Here is a 20,707-nt window from a genome sequence, read left to right on the forward strand (position 1 = left end):
AGTGGCCACACATTTTAATTCCACATCCCATTCCCATTCTGACATGTCTATCCACGGCCTCCTCTACTGTAAAGATGAAGCCACACTCAGGTTGGAGGAACAACACCTTATATTCCGTATGGGTAGCCTCCAACCTGATGGCATGAACATTGACTTCTTTAACTTCCGCTAGGCCCCACCTCCCCCTCGTACCCCATCTGTTACTCTTTTTAATGCACACATTCTTTCTCTCACTCTCCTTTTTCTCCCTCTGTCCCTCTGAATATACCTCTTGCCCATCCTCTGGGTCACCCCCCCCCGTCTTTCTTCCCGGACCTCCTGTCCCATGATCCTCTTGTATCCCCTTCTGCCTATCACCTGTCCAGCTCTCGGCTCCATCCCTCCCCCTCCTGTCTTCTCCTATCATTTTGCATCTCCCCCTCCCCCTCCCACTTTCAAATCTCTTATTCACTCTTCCTTCAGTTAGTCCTGACGAAGGGTCTCGGCCTGAAACGTCGACTGCGCTTCTTCCTATAGATGCTGCTTGGCCTGCTGCGTTCACCAGCAACTTTGATGTGTGTTTATTGAGTATAAGAGCTGGATTGTAATGATGAGGTTGTATAAAGCATTGGTGAGGCCGAATCTGGAGTATTGTGTTCAGTTTTGGTCACCAAATTACAGGAAGGATATAAATAAGGTTGAAAGAGTGCAGAGAAGGTTTACAAGGATTTTGCCGGGACTTGAGAAACTCAGTTACAGAGAAAGGTTGAATAGGTTAGGACTTTATTCCCTGGAGCGTAGAAGAATGAGGGGAAATTTGATAGAGGTATATAAAATTATGATGGGTATAGATAGCAGGCTTTTTCCACTGAGGCAAGGGGAGAAAAAAACCAGAGGACATGGGTTAAGGGTGAGGGGGGAAAAGTTTAAAGCGAAGATTGGGGGGGCTTCTTCACACAGAGAGTGGTGGGAGTGTGGAATAAGCTGCTGGACGAGGTGGTAAATGCGGGTTCTTTTTTAACATTTAGGAATAAATTGGACAGATACATGGATGGGAAGTGTATGGAGGGATATGATCCGTGTGCAGGTCAGTGGGACTAGGCAGGAAAATGGTTCGGCACAGCCAAGAAGGGCCAAAGGTCCTGTTTCTGTGCTGTAGTTTCTATGGTTACTATGGTTTCCTATAGTGGGGGAGTCTAGGACCAGAGGACACAGATAGAGTGGATGTGGAGAGGATGTTTCCTATAGTGGGGGAGTCTAGGACCAGAGGACACAGATAGAGTGGATGTGGAGAGGATGTTTCCGATAGTGGGGGAGTCTAGGACCAGAGGGCACAGATAGAGTGGATGTGGGGAGGATGTTCCCTATAGTGGGGGAGTCTAGGACCAGAGGACACAGATAGAGTGGATGTGGAGAGGATGTTTCCGATAGTGGGGGAGTCTAGGACCAGAGGGCACAGATAGAGTGGATGTGGAGAGGATGTTTCCTATAGTGGGGGAGTCTAGGATCAGAGGGCACAGAGAGAGTGGATGTGGATAGGATGTTTCCTATAGTGGGGGAGTCTCGAATCAGAGGACACAGATAGAGTGGATGCGGAGAGGATGTTTCCTATCGTGGGGGAGTCTAGGACCAGAGGACACAGATAGAGTGGATGTGGAGAGGATGTTTCCTATAGTGGGGAGAGTCTGGGACCAGAGGACACAGATAGAGTGGATGTGGAGAGGATGTTTCCTATAGTGGGGGGAGTCTAGGACCAGAGGACACAGATAGAGTGGATGTGGAGAGGATGTTTCCTATAGTGGGGGAGACTAGGACCAGAGGACACAGATAGAGTGGATGTGGAGAGGATGTTTCCTATAGTGGGGAGAGTCTGGGACCAGAGGACACAGATAGAGTGGATGTGGAGAGGATGTTTCCTATAGTGGGGGGAGTCTAGGACCAGAGGACACAGATAGAGTGGATGTGGAGAGGATGTTTCCTATAGTGGGGGAGACTAGGACCAGAGGACACAGATAGAGTGGATGTGGAGAGGATGTTTGCTATAGTGGGGGGAGTCTAGGACCAGAGGGCACAGATAGAGTGGATGTGGAGAGGATGTTTCCTATAGTGGGGGGAGTCTGGGACCAGAAGACACAGATAGAGTGGATGTGGAGAGGATGTTTCCTATAGTGGGGGGAGTGTAGGACCAGAGGACACAGATAGAGTGGATGTGGAGAGGATGTTTCCTATAGTGGGGGGAGTCTAGGACCAGAGGACACAGATAGAGTGGATGTGGAGAGGATGTTTCCTATAGTGGGGGGAGTCTAGGACCAGAGGACACAGATAGAGTGGATGTGGAGAGGATGTTTCATTCAGCCTTTCACATATCTGTTCCCTTCCATCGCAAACTTGGTCACACATGGGGCAGTGCACACACTCTCTTTCTCACACACACTCTTGCATTCACACTCACTCTTGGTCTGTCACGCACACTCTCTCCCTCTCTCTCTCTGTCACGTGCACTCTCTCCCTCTGTTACAGTCTCTCTCTCTCTGTCTCTCTCTCTGTCTCTGTCTCTGTCTCTGTCTCTGTCTCTGTCTCTGTCTCTGTCTCTGTCTCTGTCTCTCTCACTCTCTCACTGTTTCCACCGAGAGGTTGCTCAACTTGGCCCGGTGCCTGACGAACTGGCTCAGTTACCATGGCAGCCTCCAGCACCCTGGCAGCTGACTCATTCACTCCTCATACAAGCAGAACTCTACAGTGCGGAGGCCACAGGCCACTTGGCCCTTCACCCGTTGCTCTGCCATTCGGCGAGATCATGGGCGATCTAATCTATCCTGACGTAGTACTTAATTTTAATTTTTGTCAGGGATACAGCTCGGTAACAGGCCCTGCTGGCTCAACAATCCCCGATTACACCCAGTTAACCGACTAACCTGTATGTCTTTGGACTGTGGGAGGAAACCAAAGCACCCGGAGGAAACCCGCACGGTACGGTCACGTACAAACTCCTCGCAGACAGCGGCGGGAATTGAACCGGGGTAGAAATCTACAGCACATTACAGGCCCTTCGGCCCACAATGTTGTGCCAACCGTGTCGCCTCCTCGAGAAACCGCCTAGAATTTCCCTGCCGCAGTAGAGCATAGGAATCTACCAATATCGAGGAGCCTATTGGAATCATGGAGACAGGACCCTCAGACCCACTTGTCCACGCTGAACCTGATGCCTTCTGAAGCCCGTCTCCCCTGCTGCGCAGTTAGACCACCAACGCCAGTCTGACAGAGTCCCCTGCCCTGGCCCGGTCTTTCAAGTCTGGGTGTAGCCCATCCTTGGCGAAGATTCTTCCTCTTCCCCAGGACCATATAACCATATAACAATTACAGCACAGAAACAGGCCATCTCGGCCCTTCTAGTCCGTGCCGAACGCTTACTCTCACCTCGTCCCACCGACCTGCACTCAGCCCATAACCCTCCATTCCTTTCCTGTCCATATATCTATCCAATTTAACTTTAAGTAACATCGAACCTACCTCAACCTGCTGGAAGCTCGTTCCACACAGCTACCACTCTCTGAGTAAAGAAGTTCCCCCTCATGTTACCCCTAAACTTTTGCCCTTTAACTCTCAACTTATGTCCTCTTGTTTGAATCTCCCCCACTCTCAATGGAAAAAGCCTATCCACGTCAACTCTATCTGTCCCCCTCATAATTTTAAATACCTCTATCAAGTCTCCCTTCAACCTTCTACGCCGTAAAGAATAAAGACCTAACTTGTTCAACCTTTCTCTGTAACTTAGGAGATGAAACCCAGGCAACATCTTAGTAAACCTCCTCTGTACTCTCTCAATTTTATTGACATCTTTCCTATAATTCAGTGACGAGGTCCTTGGAGCCTCTGTCGCCCTGGGTTTGTACGGGATGGGATTGCCAGACCCCTGCCCAACCTTTCCGCTTTCACAGCCAGGCTTGGGAGCTGGCCGCGGCAGAGCTGATGCCTGTCTCCGCTAATCCCACTTGCCCGCTGTTGACAGTGTCCCTCAGCCCCTCTCCTGTCTAAGTGTCTTTCAAACACTCACACTGTTTCTGTCTGGTCTAGGCGTTCACCAGCCTCCATGTTTAAAGGTCCTCAGATCTCTCTCCTCTCACCTGAACTCTGTGCTCTCTGGCGCAGAACAGACTTGATGGGCCGAACGGCCCAGTTCTGCTCCTATCTCTTGTGGTCTGTGGACTTGAAGGAACAAGTTACAGCGAGGGGCCGGACAGGCTGGGACATTATTCCCCAGAGCCTAGGAGACAGAGACGTGATCATATCGTTTCTCTCTAGTCCTGCCGAAGGGTCTCGGCCGGAAAGGTTGACTGTGCTCTTTTCCATGGACGCTGCCTGGCCTGCTGAGTTCCCCCAGCATCCTGTGTGTGTCGCTAACCATATCATTTGTTCATTCGTTATCTGCCGTGTCGTATGACGTGGGCGATCACGGTCTTTCCACGGCCATGATTGTTCTTGGGAAACTTTCCCACAGAAGTGGTTTGCCATCGTGTTCTTCTGGGCAGTGACTTTACAAGACGGGTGACCCCCCCCCCCACCCCCTCCCAAGCCATTATCAATACTCTTCAGAGAATGTCGGCCTGATGTCGGTAGTCACATCACCAGGACTGCTCCGGCTGCTCGTACGACCGTCCACCACCTGACCCTGATCGGGGGCTAAGCCAGTGCTACACCTTGCCCAAGGGTGACCTGCAGGCTAGCGGAGGGGAGGAGCGCCTCACACCTCCTCTGGTAGAGTTGCATCTCCACCCCGCACACACCATAAGTGACCTTATAGAGCTGTGTAAAATCATGAGGGGTCAAGTGCTCAGTTTTCTCCCCAGGGTTGGGGGATCAAGAACTAGAGGGCACGGGTTTACGGTGAGGGGGAGAAGATTAAATAGGAACCTGAGGGGCAACTTTTATCTCACAAAAAGTGATATCTATTTGGAATAAGCTGCCGGAGGAAGTGGTTGGGGCCGGCATATTATCAAATTGTAAAAGACAGTTGGACAATTCAAAGTTCAAAGTAAATTTTATTATCAGAATACGTACATGTCACAATACACATCGCTGAGTTTTATTTTCCTCCAGGCGTCCTTAGTAAATCTACAGGATCAATGAAAGATCAACCAGAGTGCAGAAGACAACAATCTGTGTAAATGTGAATATAAATAAATAGCATTAAATAATGAGAGCATGAAATAATAAGATAAAGAGTCCTTAAACTGAGACCATCAGTTGAGAGAATGTCTCAATAGGTGAGTGTAGTTTTCCCCTTTTGTTCAAGAGCCTGATGGCTGAGGGGTAGTGACTGTTCTGGAACCCGGTGGTGTGAGTCCTGAGGCTCCTGTACATCCTTCCTGATTGTTGAGGGGTAATAACTGTTCCTGAACCTGGTGGTGTGGGTCCTGAGGCTCCTGTACCTCCTTCCTGATGGTTGAGGGGTAATAACTGTTCCTGAACCTGGTGGTGTGGGTCCTGAGGCTCCTGTATCTCCTTACTGATGGTTGAGGGGTAATAACTGTTCCTGAACCTGGTGGTGTGGGTCCTGAGGCTCCTGTATCTCCTTACTGATGGTTGAGGGGTAATAACTGTTTCTGAACCTGGTGGTGTGGGTCCTGAGGCTCCTGTATCTCCTTACTGATGGTTGAGGGGTAATAACTGTTCCTGAACCTGGTGGTGTGGGTCCTGAGGCTCCTGTATCTCCTTACTGATGGTTGAGGGGTAATAACTGTTCCTGAACCTGGTGGTGTGGGTCCTGAGGCTCCTGTATCTCCTTACTGATGGTTGAGGGGTAATAACTGTTTCTGAACCTGGTGGTGTGGGTCCTGAGGCTCCTGTATCTCCTTACTGATGGTTGAGGGGTAATAACTGTTTCTGAACCTGGTGGTGTGGGTCCTGAGGCTCCTGTACCTCCTTCCTGATGGTTCAGGGGGTAATAACTGTTCCTGAACCTGGTGGTGTGGGTCCTGAGGCTCCTGTACCTCCTTCCTGATGGCTGGGGGGGTAATAACTGTTCCTGAACCTGGTGGTGTGGGTCCTGAGGCTCCTGTACCTCCTTCCTGATGGTTGAGGGGGTAATAACTGTTCCTGAACCTGGTGGTGTGAGTCCTGAGGCTCCTGTACCTCCTTCCTGATGGTTGAGGGGGTAATAACTGTTCCTGAACCTGGTGGTGTGAGTCCTGAGGCTCCTGTACCTCCTTCTTGATGGCAGCAGTGAGAGAAGAGCATGGCCTGGGTGGTGACGATCTTTGAGGGTAGATGTTTGCTTTTCTGTGGCCGTGTTTCATGTCGATGTGCTCAGTGGTGGGGAGGGCTTTACCTGTGATAAACTGGGCCGCATCCAGTACCTTTTATAGGATTTTCTGTTCAAGGGCATTGGTGTACCCGTACCAGGCCGTGGTGCAGCCAGTCAGTACACTCTCCACCACACAGTTTGTCAAAGCTGTAGATGTCACGCAGAATCTCTGCAGAGACCCGAGAAGTCTGAGGCACTGCCGTGCTGTCTTTGTAATTGCACTTAACTTGAGAGGGACGCGGATAGGAAAGGATTTAAACGGCATGGTCCAAACTCTTGACAAGTGGGTTCAGGTTGGATGGGGCATCTTGGTCAGCAGGGGCCAGATGGGCTGAAGGGCCTGTCTCCGTACTGAAGTGATCTATAAATCTCTAACGTTAGACTCCCTTGACTCGCTAAGTCTTATAAACCCTGGTGAGGTCACCAGGGTTTACCCAACGAGAACAGAACAGCTAATTTAACGTCCTGTAACTGGAGTCTCCACTCTGGGCACTGTCCAGGTGTATACGCAACTCTCACAGTCGCAGTCACGCCCCTCCTGAGATCTGGTGACAAGATCCACCAGATTTGTCCGGTGTAACAAATACTGTGTAAAACTCGGGTTCCTTAAGGTTGTCACAGCCTGTGGAGGTGGTGGGTTTTTTTTTAACGAATGTTGTGTGCAAATGAGGTTCCTACAGGTTCTTATAACTGGGGGAGGTAATGGGGACGAGCTCCCACTACCGATTAATTACTCCCAATGATGTGCATCTCAAATAGCCTCTGACATCCAAGTCCAGCTCCTGCCCTTCGAGTGTGGTTTAGCTACTAAGCCTGGCGGAACCGTTCCTACTGATAGGAGAAGGGGCAAAGGCAGGTCATTGGCACCTTAGAACCAGTCGATTCGGGCAAATGGGATTGGCAGCTCATCTAGGAAAAGGAAAACTCTGATCTCAAACCTCTGCTACCTTGGGGCTGTATTGCAATGTGACAAGTTCAGATTTCCAATTTCCAAGTTCCAGTTTAATTTCCCTTCAACCGTACACATGTACACAGCCAAACAGAACAGCGCTCCTCTGGGCCTGAGTGGCAAAGCACAGAGCTAACAGCCACACACAGCATGTATAATTATGACAGCAGGAAATCATACTAGCACAAGTCTTGAAAGTTGTGGCCTGAAGATTGATATTGCACGAGATGTTGTCCTGGAGCCATGTTTCTGCAAGAACAAGCCCGCAGCAGTTCCTCATCTCACCATAGTGCAGCCGCAGCCTAATGCAGTCTAGCTCATCTTCCCAGTTGTTACACTCAGTACCTTGGCCACTGCAGGCCAGACACACTCTTCACTTCCCCATCTATCTGTGTCACCATCTTCAACAAGTTATGACATCTGCCGCACAGAAACAGGCCCCTCTGCCCGTCTAGTCCATGTGAACTCTTATACTGTCTTGTCCCATCAAACCGTACCAGGACCATAACCCTCCACACCCCTTCCACCCATGTACCAATCCAAACTTTTCTGAAGAGTTGAAATCAAACCTGCATCCCCCCCCCCCCACATCCCCACTTCCACTGGCAACTCGTTCCACACTCTCACCACCCTCTGAATGAAGAAGTTCCCCTTAAACATTTCACCTTTCACCCTTCACCCATGACCTCTGGTTGTAGTCACACCCAACCTCAGTGTAAAAAGCCTGCTTGCATTTACCCTGTCAATACCCCCCCCATAGTTTTTTATTAAAAATTTAAGTACCCCTCTATTAAATCTCCCCTCAATCATCTATGTTCTGGGGATTGAAGTCCCAATCTGTTCAACCGTTCCGTGTAACTCAAGTGCTGGCAACGTCCTGGTAAATTTTCTCGGCACTCTTTCAATCTTAGTGACATCTTCCCTGTAGGTAGGTGACCAGACCTGGATGCAATGCTCAAAACTTGGATTTGTATTTCTTACTTTCCTGTATATGCCCGCAAGAAAATGAATCCCAACGTTGTGTAACCCTGAGGTTCTGTCAGCTGAGTAAGTCCAGGGAAGACCGTCTCTGGCCCCACCAAACGTGTGAAATCCGAGGTGCCAAACCTCCCGTTTGTGTGGACGCTGCGCGATGTGTCACCCTGTACCACGAAATAACAGACAGTACACCTTATGCAATTGAACGATTTGGCTTTATAATTCTTATTTTGACTAGAGGGTGAGTGAAGAAAAACATAAAGACAGGGGTCCATTTTAGTGAAACGCTCCAATGTGCACAAGTTGGAGCTCACGGTTTCCCCTCCACTGGTCCTCCATCCCCAGGCTTCGTCGACTCCCTGCCCCACTCCAAGTCCACTCCTTCCTGCTGTCTGCGACCTCTCCTTTCTGGTATCTTCTCTCTCCATCTTCCGACGAACAAAAGACCCAGATCACCTCGGTCTCAGGCACACAACAAGAAAAAAGACACTGCCCTCGTTGGACGGCTCACATCCCAAAGCCCCCGTTATCCCTAACCATAACCCAAAAGACCATGGCATTAGCAGTGATTCCTTTCCCTGGGTGTTGCAATTGTATATGGGTAACTTTGATAATTTACTTTGACATAGTTGCTACTGGGGTCGAATCTGAATGTAGCAGAGTTCAACGTGACATTTGAATTGGAAGCGCCTTGTGTGTTTGCATGGTTTTTTTTTATTCAGTAGCTTGTGTAGAAGGATAAACAGGTCCTGTTCAATGTTAGCTTTCTCAATTTCCTGCCATTTAAAAAAACAAAACCCTTTGCTTTTCTCCTTCAAACTCATAAGCTTGCCTGTTTCCACACTGTGCTCGGCCTGTGACGCCGTCCCTCCACTCAGTCGCCTTCTCCGTATCCCCTTGGGCTATCTGTACGGCATCAAACGAAGAGGGAAGAAAGTCTGCAGAAAGTTGCAAACTCAGCCAGCACTTGCCTCCCCCAGCATGCAGGACACATTCAAAAGGCGATGCCTCAAACAGGCAGCATCCATCATTAAGGACCCCCATTCCCCCATCAAGGAGAAGATACAGGAGCCCAGAGACACACACTCAATGTTTTAGGAGTATTTTCTTCCCCTCAACCATCATGGACAATATATCCACGCATAACCGCCCCCCTCCTGTTTTTTTCCTTTATTTTTGCACGAACTTAATTTATTTTTTTATACACAGCACTATGCAAAAGTCTGAGACACATATACGTAGAAACATGGAAAACCTCCAGCACAATACAGGCCCTTCGGCCCACAAAACTGTGCCGAGCACGTCGTTACCTTAGAAATTACCTGGGGTTACCCACAGCCCTCTATTTTTCTAAGCTCCATGTACCTATCCAGGAGTCTCTTAAAAGACCCTATCATATCCGTCTCCACCACCGTCACCGGCAGCCCATTCCACACACTCACCACTCTCTGCGTAATAAACTTACCCCTGACATCTCCTCTGTACCTACTTCCAAGCACCTTAAAATTGTGCCCTTTCATGCTAGCCATTTCAACCCAGGGGAAAAGCCTCTGACTATCCACACGATCAATGCCTCCCTTCATCTTATACACCTCTATCAGCTCACCTCTCATCCTCCGTCACTCCAAGGAGAAAAGGCCGAATTCACTCAACCTATTCTCATAAGGCATGCTCCCCAGTCCAGGCAATATCCTTGTAAATCTCCTCTGCATCCTTTCTATGGTTATCATGTCCTTCCTGTAGTGAGGCGACCAGAACTGAGCACAGTACTCCAAGTGGAGTCTGACCAGGGTCCTATAGAGCTACAACATTATCTCTTGGCTCCTAAACTCAATTCCACGATTGATGAAGGCCAATACACCGTATGCCTTCTTAACCCCAGAGTCAACCTGCGCAGCAGCTTTGAGTGTCCTATGGACTCGGACCCCAAGATCCCTCTGATCCTCCACACTGCCAAGAGTCTTACCACTGATGCTATATTCTGCCATCATATTTGACCTACCAAAATGAACCACCTCACACTTATCTGGGTTGAACTCCATCTGCCACTTCTCAGCCCAATTTTGCATCCTATCAATGTCCCGCTGTAACCTCTGACAGCCCCCCACACTATACACAACACCCCCAACCTTTGTGTCATCAGCAAATTTACTAACCCATCCCTGCACTTCCTCATCCAGGTCATTTATAAAAATCACAAAGAGTAGGGGTCCCAGAACAGATCCCTGAGGCACACCACTGGTCACCGACATCTATGCAGAATATGACCCGTCTACAACCACTCTTCCGCGGGCAAGGCAGTTCTAGATCCACAAAGCAATGTCCCCTTGGATCCTATGCCTCCTTACTCTCTCAGTAAGCCTTGCATGGGGTACCTTGTCAAATGTCTTGCTGAAATCCATATACACTACGTCTACTGCTCTACCTTCATCAGTGTGTTTAGTCACATCCTCAAAAAACTCAATCAGGCTCGTAAGGCACGACCTGCCTTTGACAAAGCCATGCTGACTATTCCTAATCATATTATGCCTCTCCAAATGTTCATAAATCCTGCCTCTCAGGATCTTCTCCATCAACTTACCAACCACTGAAGTAAGACTCACTGGTCCATAATTTCCTGGGCTATCTCTACTCCCTTTCTTGAATAAGGAACAACATCCGTAAACCTCCAATCCTCCGGAACCTCTCCTGTCCCCATCGATGATGCAAAGATCATCGTCAGAGGCTCAGCAATCTCCTCCCTCGCTTCCCACAGTAGCCTGGGGTACATCTCGTCCAGTCCCGGTGACTTATCCAACTTGATGCTTTCCAAAAGCTCTAGCGCATCCTCTTTCTTAATATCTACATACTCAAGGTTTTCACTCCACTGTGAGTCATCCCTACATTCGCCAAGATCCTTTTCTGTAGTGAATACTGAAGCAAAGTATTCATCAAATTCTCCTGCTATCTCCTCCGGTTCCATACACACTTTTCCATTGTCACACTTGATTCTTATTGGTTCACACTTGATGGTCTTATTCTCTCATGTCTTATTCTCTTGTTCTTCACATACTTGTAGAATGCCTTTGGGGTTTTCCTGAACTTAATCCTGTCCGCTAAGGCCTTCTCATGGCCCTTTCTAGCTCTCCTAATTTCACATAATCTTCTACATTCCTGTCATTACCTAGTTTTTTGAACCTTTCATTAAGCTCTTTTTTTCTTCTTTACTAGATTTTCAACAGCCTTTGTACACCATGGTTTCTGTACCCTACCATCCTTTCCGTCTCATTGGAACATACCTATGCAGAACTCCACGCAAATATCCCCTGAACATTTGCCACGTTTCTTCTGTACATTTCCCTGAGAACATCAGTTCCCAATATATGTTTCCAAGTTCCTGCCTGATAGCCTCATATTTCCCCTTACTCAAATTAAATTTTTTCCTAACTTGTCTGTTCCTATCCCTCTCCAATGCTATGGTAAAGGAGATAGAATTGTGATCACTATCTCCAAAATGCTCTCCCACTGAGAGACCTAATACCTGATCAGGTTCATTTCCCAATACCAGATCAAGTACAGCCTCTCCTCTTGTCGGCTTATCTACATATTGTGTCAAGAAACCTTCCTGAACACACCTAACAAACTCCACCCGATCTAAGCCTCTGGCTCCAGGGAGATGCCAATCGATATTGGGGAAATTAAAATCTCCCATCACGGCAACTCTGTTATTATTACACTTTTCCAGAATCTGTCTCCCTATCTGCTCCTCAATGCCCCTGTTACTATTGGGTGGTCTTAAAAAAACACCCAGTAGAGTTATTGACCCCTTCCTGTTTCTAACTTCCACCCACAGAGACTCAGTAGACAACCCCTCCATGACTTCCCCCTTTTCTGCAGCCATGACACTATCTCTGATCAACAGTGCCACGACCCCACCCCTTTTACCTCCCACCCTGTCCTTTCTGAAACATCTAAAGCCTGGCACTCGAAGTAACCATTCGTGCCCCTGAGCCATCCAAGTTTCTGTAATGGCCACAGCATCATAGCTTCAGGTACTGATCCACACTCTAAGCTCATCCGCTTTGTTCATGATGTTTCTTGCATTAAAATAGACACATCTCAAACCTTCGGTCTGAGCGTATCCCTTCTCTATCACCTGCCTATCCTCCCTCTCGCACTGTCTCCAAGCTTTCTCTATTTGTGAGCCAACCACCCCTTCCTCCGTCTCTTCAGTTCGGATCCCACCCCCACCCCCCAGCAATACTAGTTTAAACTCTCCCCAGTAGCCTTTGCAAACCTCCCTGCCAAGATATTGGTCCCCCTGGGATTCAAGTGCAACCCGTCCTTTTTGTACAGGTCACTCCTGCCCCAAAAAGAGGTCCCAATGATCCAGAAATCTGAATCCCTGCCCCCTGCTCCAATCCCTTAGCCACTCATTTATCCTCCACCTCACTCTATTCCTGTACTCACTGTCGTGTGGCACAGGCAGTAATCCCGAGATTACTACCTTTGGGGTCCTGCTTCTCAACTTCCTTCCTAACTCCCTGTAGTCTGTTTACAGGACCTCCTCCCTTTTCCTACCTACGTCATTGGTACCAATATGTACCACGACCTCTGGCTGTTCTCCTTCCCACTTCAGGATATCGTGGACGTGATCTGAAACATCCCGGACCCTGGCACCTGGGAGGCAAACTACCATCTGTGTTTCTTTCCTGTGTCCACAGAATCACCTGTCTGACCCCCTAACTATAGAGTCCCCTAACACTGCTGCCATCCTCTTCCTTTCCCTACCCTTCTGAGCCACAGGGCCAGACTCTGTGCCAGAGGCGCGACCACTGTTGCTTCCCCCAGGTAGGCCGTTGCCCCTAACAGTACTCAAACAGGAGTACTTGTTAAGGGGGACATCCTCTGGGGTACTCTCTGGTATCTGACTTTTGCCCTTCGCTCTCCTGACTGTTACCCGCTTGTCTGTCTCTGCAGGCCCCGGTGTGACTACCTGCCTATAGCTCCTCTCTATCACCTCCTCACTTTCCCTGACCAGACAAAGGTCATCGAGCTGCGTCTCTAGTTCCCTAACGCGGTCCCTAAGGAGCTGCAGCTCGACGCACCTGGTGCAGGTCTGACCGTCCGGGAGGTTGGGAGTCTCCTGGACTTCCCTCATCTGACACCACGCACAGATCGCCGGCCTCACACACACATTCTTCCTGTCTGTATTCTACACAGGCAACCTACTTCACCTCAACCCATAATTGCCTAAGCCGTTGAGCCAAAGCCTTCCTACTCTGTCTCCCTCTACTCTGTCGCCCACTCCTCCATCCCCTGCTCGATAAAGCTGTCTCCTTTTAAACTCCTCCCGCTGTTCTAACCGGCTGACGTCCACGCCTCGATCAAACCGCTGAAGAAATACATAGCTAGGGTTCCTGAGACTTTTTCCCACAGTACTGTATTTGTCAACGTGGAGCAGAGAACGAGTTTGTAAACCTGGCGGGAACAAAGGATGCTGGGAACGGCGAGAGTGGAGCGCCGTGGGAGGGGTGAGGGGCAGGTGGCGGAGAAGGGGTGCCAGGGGCAGAGGGAGCAGGGGTGACGTGGGTACAGACACACCCAGCCCTAAGACACCAGGGGTCATTTAATTCCAAACAATTGGTTTATTGATCATTACAGAATGTCCCTCTGGTGCTCCCCTCTCCTTTCCCCTTTTCCCAACCATTTCCCTCTCCCTGTCCCCTTCCCACTCTCAGTCCACAATAGAGACCCAGATCAGAATCAGGTTTATCATCACTCACACGTCATGAAGTTTGTTTTTTTGTGGCAGCAGTACAGTGCAATACGTAAAATTACTACAGTTAGCATCCGTCTGTCTGGAAGGACAATGGGTGATGATCATCACAGGTCTGGGTGGAAGATCTGGAGATCCTGAGATACCCCAGTCGTCAAGATCCCCCTCTCGGCCTCACCGGTGTGGTGCAAAGGAAAGCTTATGAAGCCATACGTTTGTCACCAGCTTGTCCGCAGGAGCTGCCGGAAGGATGTTCGATGAGGGGCTCCACCCCAGTTCACCCCCGTAGCCTTCGTCTCTCCCGAGGCTGCCCACGGGGCAGTGGGGGATCTGGTTCACCAGCACCAGGGCGTGTCCGCACACCAGTGGGCCTGCGTGCTACGTGGGCTGGGGCCAGACCTCCTCCCCGTCCCCTGTCGTTCACCCCGAGTCCGAGAGGAGTTCGGTTTCCGTGTGTCGCCGGCGAGGAGGCACGGCGCGAAGTTTGCTGTTGGAGAGGCTGGGTTCCGGCAGAGAGAGACCTACACATTCAGCTCTCCTGTTCGTGAGATTGCCAGCCAGCGATGGGAGCTGAAAGTGAGAGCGACAAGCACTACCCACAACACCACCACACCGTAACTCATCACAACACCATAGGGCTGTGCAAAAGTCTTGGCCACCCTATAGATAAAATATCTAAGATTTTTGCACAGTACCGTATAAATGTCTTCCTGTAATTTATATTTTTGATTCTGTATTCACAAAACAACAAATTTCACAACGTCTACCAGCGACATTAAACCTGATTCCGACTCTCGCTCCCACACGAAATGCTGGAGGAGCTCAGCAGGGTGGCCTGCAGCGTCCCAGCAGTCGACATTTCGGGCCGAGATCCTCCATCGATCCTGGCGGGGGAGAGAAGCCCTGTCTGACGAAACCCCGACTGTGTACTCCTCTCCAGAGGTGCTGCCTGTCCTGCTGAGTCCCTCCGGCATCCTGCACGTGCTGCTGTGGCTCCCCGGCATCTGCTGAACCCGCTGGAGTTTACGTGTGTTCCCGCGTGGTGCTGTGTCGCTAGCTGAGAATGCCCTTTGTAGACGGGGACCAGGAGCAGAGTGGGAGCGAGCCCATGTACTCCTCTCCAGGGTGACGGTATATGCTGCCCCACGGGTCGACTTTCAAGTCAATGAACGACAGGCTGGCAGTCGCACTGCTTCACGGGGTGAGCAGTGAACAACAGACCTTCACAGCAAAAGGCCTGAGGGCTTGTAACTGGAGGAGGGGGGTTGGGGGTGGGTTCTGACAGTTGTCTGGGTGGGAGCCAGCTCCCTCTTGTAGCGATGTGTCGGCGTTGACAATAGGGGACGCCTCGAATCGAGCCCACAGCGTTCTTTAGAGGGAGGGAGAGCAGCCAGAGGTCGTGGTCCACGCCGGTGGGTCGGGAGGGTGACGAGGTCCTGAAGAGCGAGTTCAGGGAGTTGGGCGCTTGCGTAAAGGGTTGTGATCTACCCTCCTCACGTGCCAGTGAGGACGGAAGTAGAAAGATCAAAGTTCAAAGGGCAATTTAAAACAAGGTAGGGACAAGCGGAGCGGCCATTGTGTGATTGGACCAGTGTTAGAGTGGGGTGGCATAGCACAGCCCCGTACAGCTCACAATGTTATGCTGACTCTTAACCTAGTCTAATATAAATCTAACCCGTCCTTCCCACATAACCCTCCATTTTTCTATCATCCATCTAAGAGTCTCTTAACTGTCCCTAATGTACCTGCCTCTCCCACCACCCCTGGCAGGGTGTTCCACACACCCACCACTCTGTGTGTATAAAAAAAACCTACCTCTTCCATTCCCCCCTATAACTTTCCTCCAGTCACCTTAAAATTATAACCTTTTGTATTGACCATTTCCACCCGGGGGAAAAAGTCTCTGGCTATCTACTCTGTCTCTGCCTCTTATCATCTTGTACACCTCTATCAAGTCACCTCTCGTCCTCCTTCACTCCACAGCAAAGCCCACGTTCGTTCAACCTCCCTTCGGTATCAACAGCCAGGTTTAAAAACTTCTTATTTTATTCGGAGAGACAGCCTGGTAACAGGCCCTCCGGCCCAACGAGCCCGCGCCGCCCAATCACAGCCTCGTGACCAATTAACCTACGAAAGGCCAATGTATACTTCTGCGTCAAATCTACGCCGTAGTTACGACGTAACCTCGTACCCTACGCCGTAGCCTGACGCGCAGCTCCCCAAAATGTAACTACGCGTCGTGGCGACGCAGACCGCAACAACTGTGATTGGTCCGCTTGGTAGCATCGCATTTCCTCCGACGCTGCAATAGCTTCCCACTGGGCCACTGAAGGGCAGGGAAGGAACTCTGGCTGTAATGCTTTCCGTAAAGCTTTACAGATCTCCAAAATTACGGAGGACCCTGTGCTTGACACCAGTTCGTGGCTAGCTGCTACAGCCTGTTGACTTCCACCTGAAGCTAACACTCGAATGGTGATTGCCAGTCACTGTGCGTACACTGATGCGAAATAAATGGTTGAAGACGATGAACCAAATCGTCAAATCCGCCTGCCGACATCTGAAAATATCTGAAATGCATTTCCTCGTCCGTGTCCATCAGTGGCCGGACAACCACAGAAAATTCACCCCCCTTCAGTTTCAGTCGCCATTGTCTGAAGTTTGAGTTTCTTCATGTTGAGTTTCAACACAGTGGCGTAGAAACCCCACCGCCAACTCGCGTTTTGGCGGTGAATCGCAGCGCGACGCAGACACACCAACACACAAGTATAAATGCTCATAACGGCGTAGGCTACTGTGCGGAAGTATAGATCGGCCCTAACCGGTGCGTCTTTGGACTGTGGGAGGAAACCAGAGCACCCGGAGGAAACACGCGGTCAGGGGGAGAAGGTACAAACTCCTTACAGTCAGCGCCGGGACTCAAACATGGGCCACTGGCTCTGTGAGAGAGTTGCTACCACGACACCCCAAAGTTTCTCACTCTAACATCAGCTTTCCAAGCCTGGGGAATACTCCTGAGCTGGTGTGGCGTTATAGCTGGAGTTCTAGCTGTTCCCAGCAGACTGGAGGTCGGCGTGACAGTGCTGTGGTCAGCACAACGCTTTACAGTACCAGCCACCTGCGTTCAATTCCCAACGCTGCCTGTGAGGAGTTTGTACGTTCTCCCCGCGACCGCCTGGGTTTCCTCCGGGTGATCTGGTTCCCTCCCACAGTCCGAAGACGTACCGGTTGGCAGGTTCTTTGGTCGTTGTAAATTGTGCCGTGACGAGGTCGGGGTTGAATCGGGGGTTTGCCGGGCAGCGAGGCTCGAAGGGCAGGAAGGGTCTATTATTCTGCCCTGTCTCACAATAAATAAAGGTATTTACATCCAACCCTCTGTTCAGTTTCAGACTAGAGGTGCCTTTGGCTACGTCCTGCCGATCGTTTCCTTTCTACTCGCCTGGGTGGAGACCTGGTTCCTTGATTTCAAAGTCCTGATCCAAGAGGTGGAGGATGAGAGATGTAAGTAAACGCCGGAGGCAACGGCGCTGCTTCGCTGCTCTGCCCCGCCCCATTCCCGCGTGGGGCTGCAGTCGGTCGCCGCTCGCACCCGACTGGTAACCTCACCCTTGGAGAGGGCAGGCCAGGGTTCCTGGCTCTCGGAAAGGAGCTTCGTTTGTTTGGAACCCACATCCTACGACGCCTGCCCAAATTGTCACCATAAGATATGGGAGCAGAATTAGGCCGTTTGGCCCATCGAGCCTGCTGCACCATTTCATCATGGCTGATCCAATTTCCCTCTCAGCCCCAATCTCCTGCCTTCTCCCCGTATCTGTTCATCGGCACTGGCTAACCAAGAATCTATCAACCTCTGCCTTAAATATACCCAGTGATTTGGCCTCCACAGCTGCCTGTGGAAACGAATTCCACAGATTCACCACCCTCTGGCCACCGACAATCCAAAGTTCAAAGTCAGTTTTATGAGCAAAGTGCATATACAGCCCTCCCTGAGGTTCATTTTCCTGTGGGCATACCCAGCAGATCTGTAACAGGGCCAACGAAAGATCAGCATGAGTACAGAAGACGACAAAATGCAAGTATAAATAAATAGCAATAAATAACGAGAACATGAGATAAAGAGTCCTCAGAGTCCTCAGAGATCATTGCTTATGCGACCATCTCAGTGGATGGGGAAGTGAGTGCAGTTAACACCTTGTGTTCAAGAGCCTTCCAATTGGCACAGCATTGTAACGTGTCTGTCCCCCTCCTCCCCCTCCCCCACCCTCCTCCTCCTACCCTTCCCCTCTCTCCCCCTCTCCCCTATCTCCCTCCTCCTTCTCTTTCTCTCTCTCCCCTATCTCCCTCCTCCTTCTCTTTCTCTCTCTCCCCCCCTCCTTCTCTTTCTCTCTCTCCCCCCCCCCTATCCCTCTGTCTCTGTTATCCATCAGGAAGGAGGTACAGGAGCCTCAGGACCCACATCACCAGGTTCAGGGACAGTTATTACCCTCTCAACCATCAGGAAGGAGGTGCAGGAGCCTCAGGACCCGCACCACCAGGTTCAGGGGCAGTTATTACCCCTCAACCATCAGGAAGGAGGTACAGGAGCCTCAGGACCTACACCACCAGGTTCAGGGACAGTTATTACCCCCTCAACCATCAGGAAGGAGGTACAGGAACCTCAAGAAACATACCACCAGGTTCAGGGACAGTTATTACCCCCTCAACCATCAGGAAGGAGATACAGCAACCTCAGGAAACACACCACCAGGTTCAGGGACAGTTATTACCCCTCAACCATCAGGAAGGAGGTACAGGAGCCTCAGGTCCCACACCACCAGGTTCAGGGACAGTTATTACCCCCTCAACCATCAGGAAGGAGGTACAGGAGCCTCAGGTCCCACACCACCAGGTTCAGGAACAGTTATTACCCCTTCAACCATCAGGCTCTTGAACTAGTGGTGATAAGTTCACTCAGTTTCACTCGTCCCATCACTGGACTGTTCCCTCACTTTCAAGGACCCTTCCTTTCATCTTCTTGATATTTAGTGCTTATTTATTTATTTATTGCTATTTCAGACCAGAAGACAGGGGTGCAGATTTAGGCCATTCAGTCCATCGGGTCTGCCCCACCATTTCATTTCCCTCTCAATCCCATACTACAGCCTTCACCCTGTAACCTTTGATACCCTGACTAATCAGGAACCTATCAATCCCCCGCTTTAAATGCACCCAATGACTTGGCCTCCACAGCGACCTGTGGCAATGAATTCCACAGAGTCTCCACTCCCTGGCTAAAGAAATTCCTCCTTTTCTCCTCTCTAAAATGACGTTCCTCTATTCTGAGGCTGTGTCCTCTGGTCTTGGGCCCTCCCTCCCCACCATGAGAAATGTCCGCTCTATCAAGGCCTTTCAACATTCAATAGGTTTTAATCGGAGCACCCCTCATTCTTATAAGTTCCAGTGAGTAGAGGCCCAGAGACATCAAATGCTCTTTATATAGTCATAGTCATACTTTATTGATCCCAGGGGAAATTGGTTTTCGTTACAGTTGCACCATAAATAGTAATAGAACCATAAGTAGTTAAATAGTAATATGTAAATTATGCCAGGAAATAAGTCCAGGACCAGCCTATTGGCTCAGGGTGTCTGACCCTCCAAGGGAGGAGTTGTAAAGTTTGATGGCCACGGGCAGGAATGACTTCCTATGACACTCTGTGTATGATAGGCCTTTCAATTCCAGAATCATTTTCGTGAATCTCCTTTGAATCCTCCCCAACGTCAGAGCATCCTTCTTAGATAAGGGGCCCAAAACTGCTCTCAGTACTTCGTGAGACCTCACCACTGCTTTATAAAGCCTCAACATTACATCCGTGGTTTTATATTCTAGTGGTCTTGAAATGAATGCTCACATTTCATTTGCCTTCCTCACCACCAACTCAAAGTGAACCCCCTCTCTCCCTGTTAACCTTTAGGTGGTACTGCACGAGGTCTCCCAAGTCCTTTTTCACTTCGGAGTTCTGAATTTTCTGCCCATTTAGAAAATGGTCTTTGCCTTTACTCCTCCTACCAAAGTGCATGACCACACACTTCCTGACATTTTATTGCATCTGCCGTCTCTTTGCCCGTTCTCCTAATCTGTCTAAGCCCTTCTTCAGCCTCTCTACTTTCTCAAAACTACCTGCCCCTCCGTCTGTCATGGTATCATCCACCGAACTGGTCGAAAAGCCATCAGTTCTGTCATCCATATCACTGACATGTAGCGTAAAAAGAATCGGTCCCAACACAGTCCCCTGTGGAGCACCGCAGGTCACCGGCAGCCAACCAGAAAAGGCCCCCTTCATTCCCACTCTTTGCCTCCTGCCAATCAGCCACTGCTCCATCCGTGCTGGTTTTTTTCCCTGTAACACCATGAGCTCGTATCTTGCTAGGAAGCCCCGTCTTGTCAAAGACCTTCTGAAAATCCCAGTACGCTTTTATACTTTATTGTCGCCAAACAATTGGTACTAGAACGTACAATCATCACAGCGATGTTTGATTCTGCGCTTCCCGCTCCCTGAATTACTAATCGATAGTAAATTTGAAAAATTTAAATTATAAATCATAAATAGAAAATGGAAAAATGGAAAGCAAGGTAGTGCAAAAAAACCGAGAGGCAGGTCCAGATATTTGGAGGGTACGGCCCAGATCCGGGTCAAAATATACAAAATCCACTGACTCCTGCTTGCTATCCACTCAAAGAATTCCAACAGGTTTGTCAGGCAAG

The 20,707-nt window shown here is 49.8% G+C and overlaps 1 protein-coding gene across 4 annotated transcripts in view; it reads left to right on the forward strand.

Moving 5' to 3' along the window:
- The window catches only part of stard3 (StAR related lipid transfer domain containing 3), a 118,785-nt gene that overhangs the window by 61,399 nt on the left and 36,679 nt on the right, over positions 1–20,707 (forward strand). For all 4 annotated transcript variants that reach the window (XM_063037065.1, XM_063037063.1, XM_063037066.1 and 1 more), the window contains one exon: positions 17,349–17,466. In XM_063037065.1, coding sequence (XP_062893135.1) covers positions 17,349–17,466 — 118 coding nt within the window. The remainder of the gene's footprint in view (positions 1–17,348; positions 17,467–20,707) is intronic.

Source organism: Mobula hypostoma, chromosome X1, assembly GCF_963921235.1.
Source record: "Mobula hypostoma chromosome X1, sMobHyp1.1, whole genome shotgun sequence".
Taxonomy (NCBI): Eukaryota; Metazoa; Chordata; class Chondrichthyes; order Myliobatiformes; family Myliobatidae; genus Mobula; species Mobula hypostoma.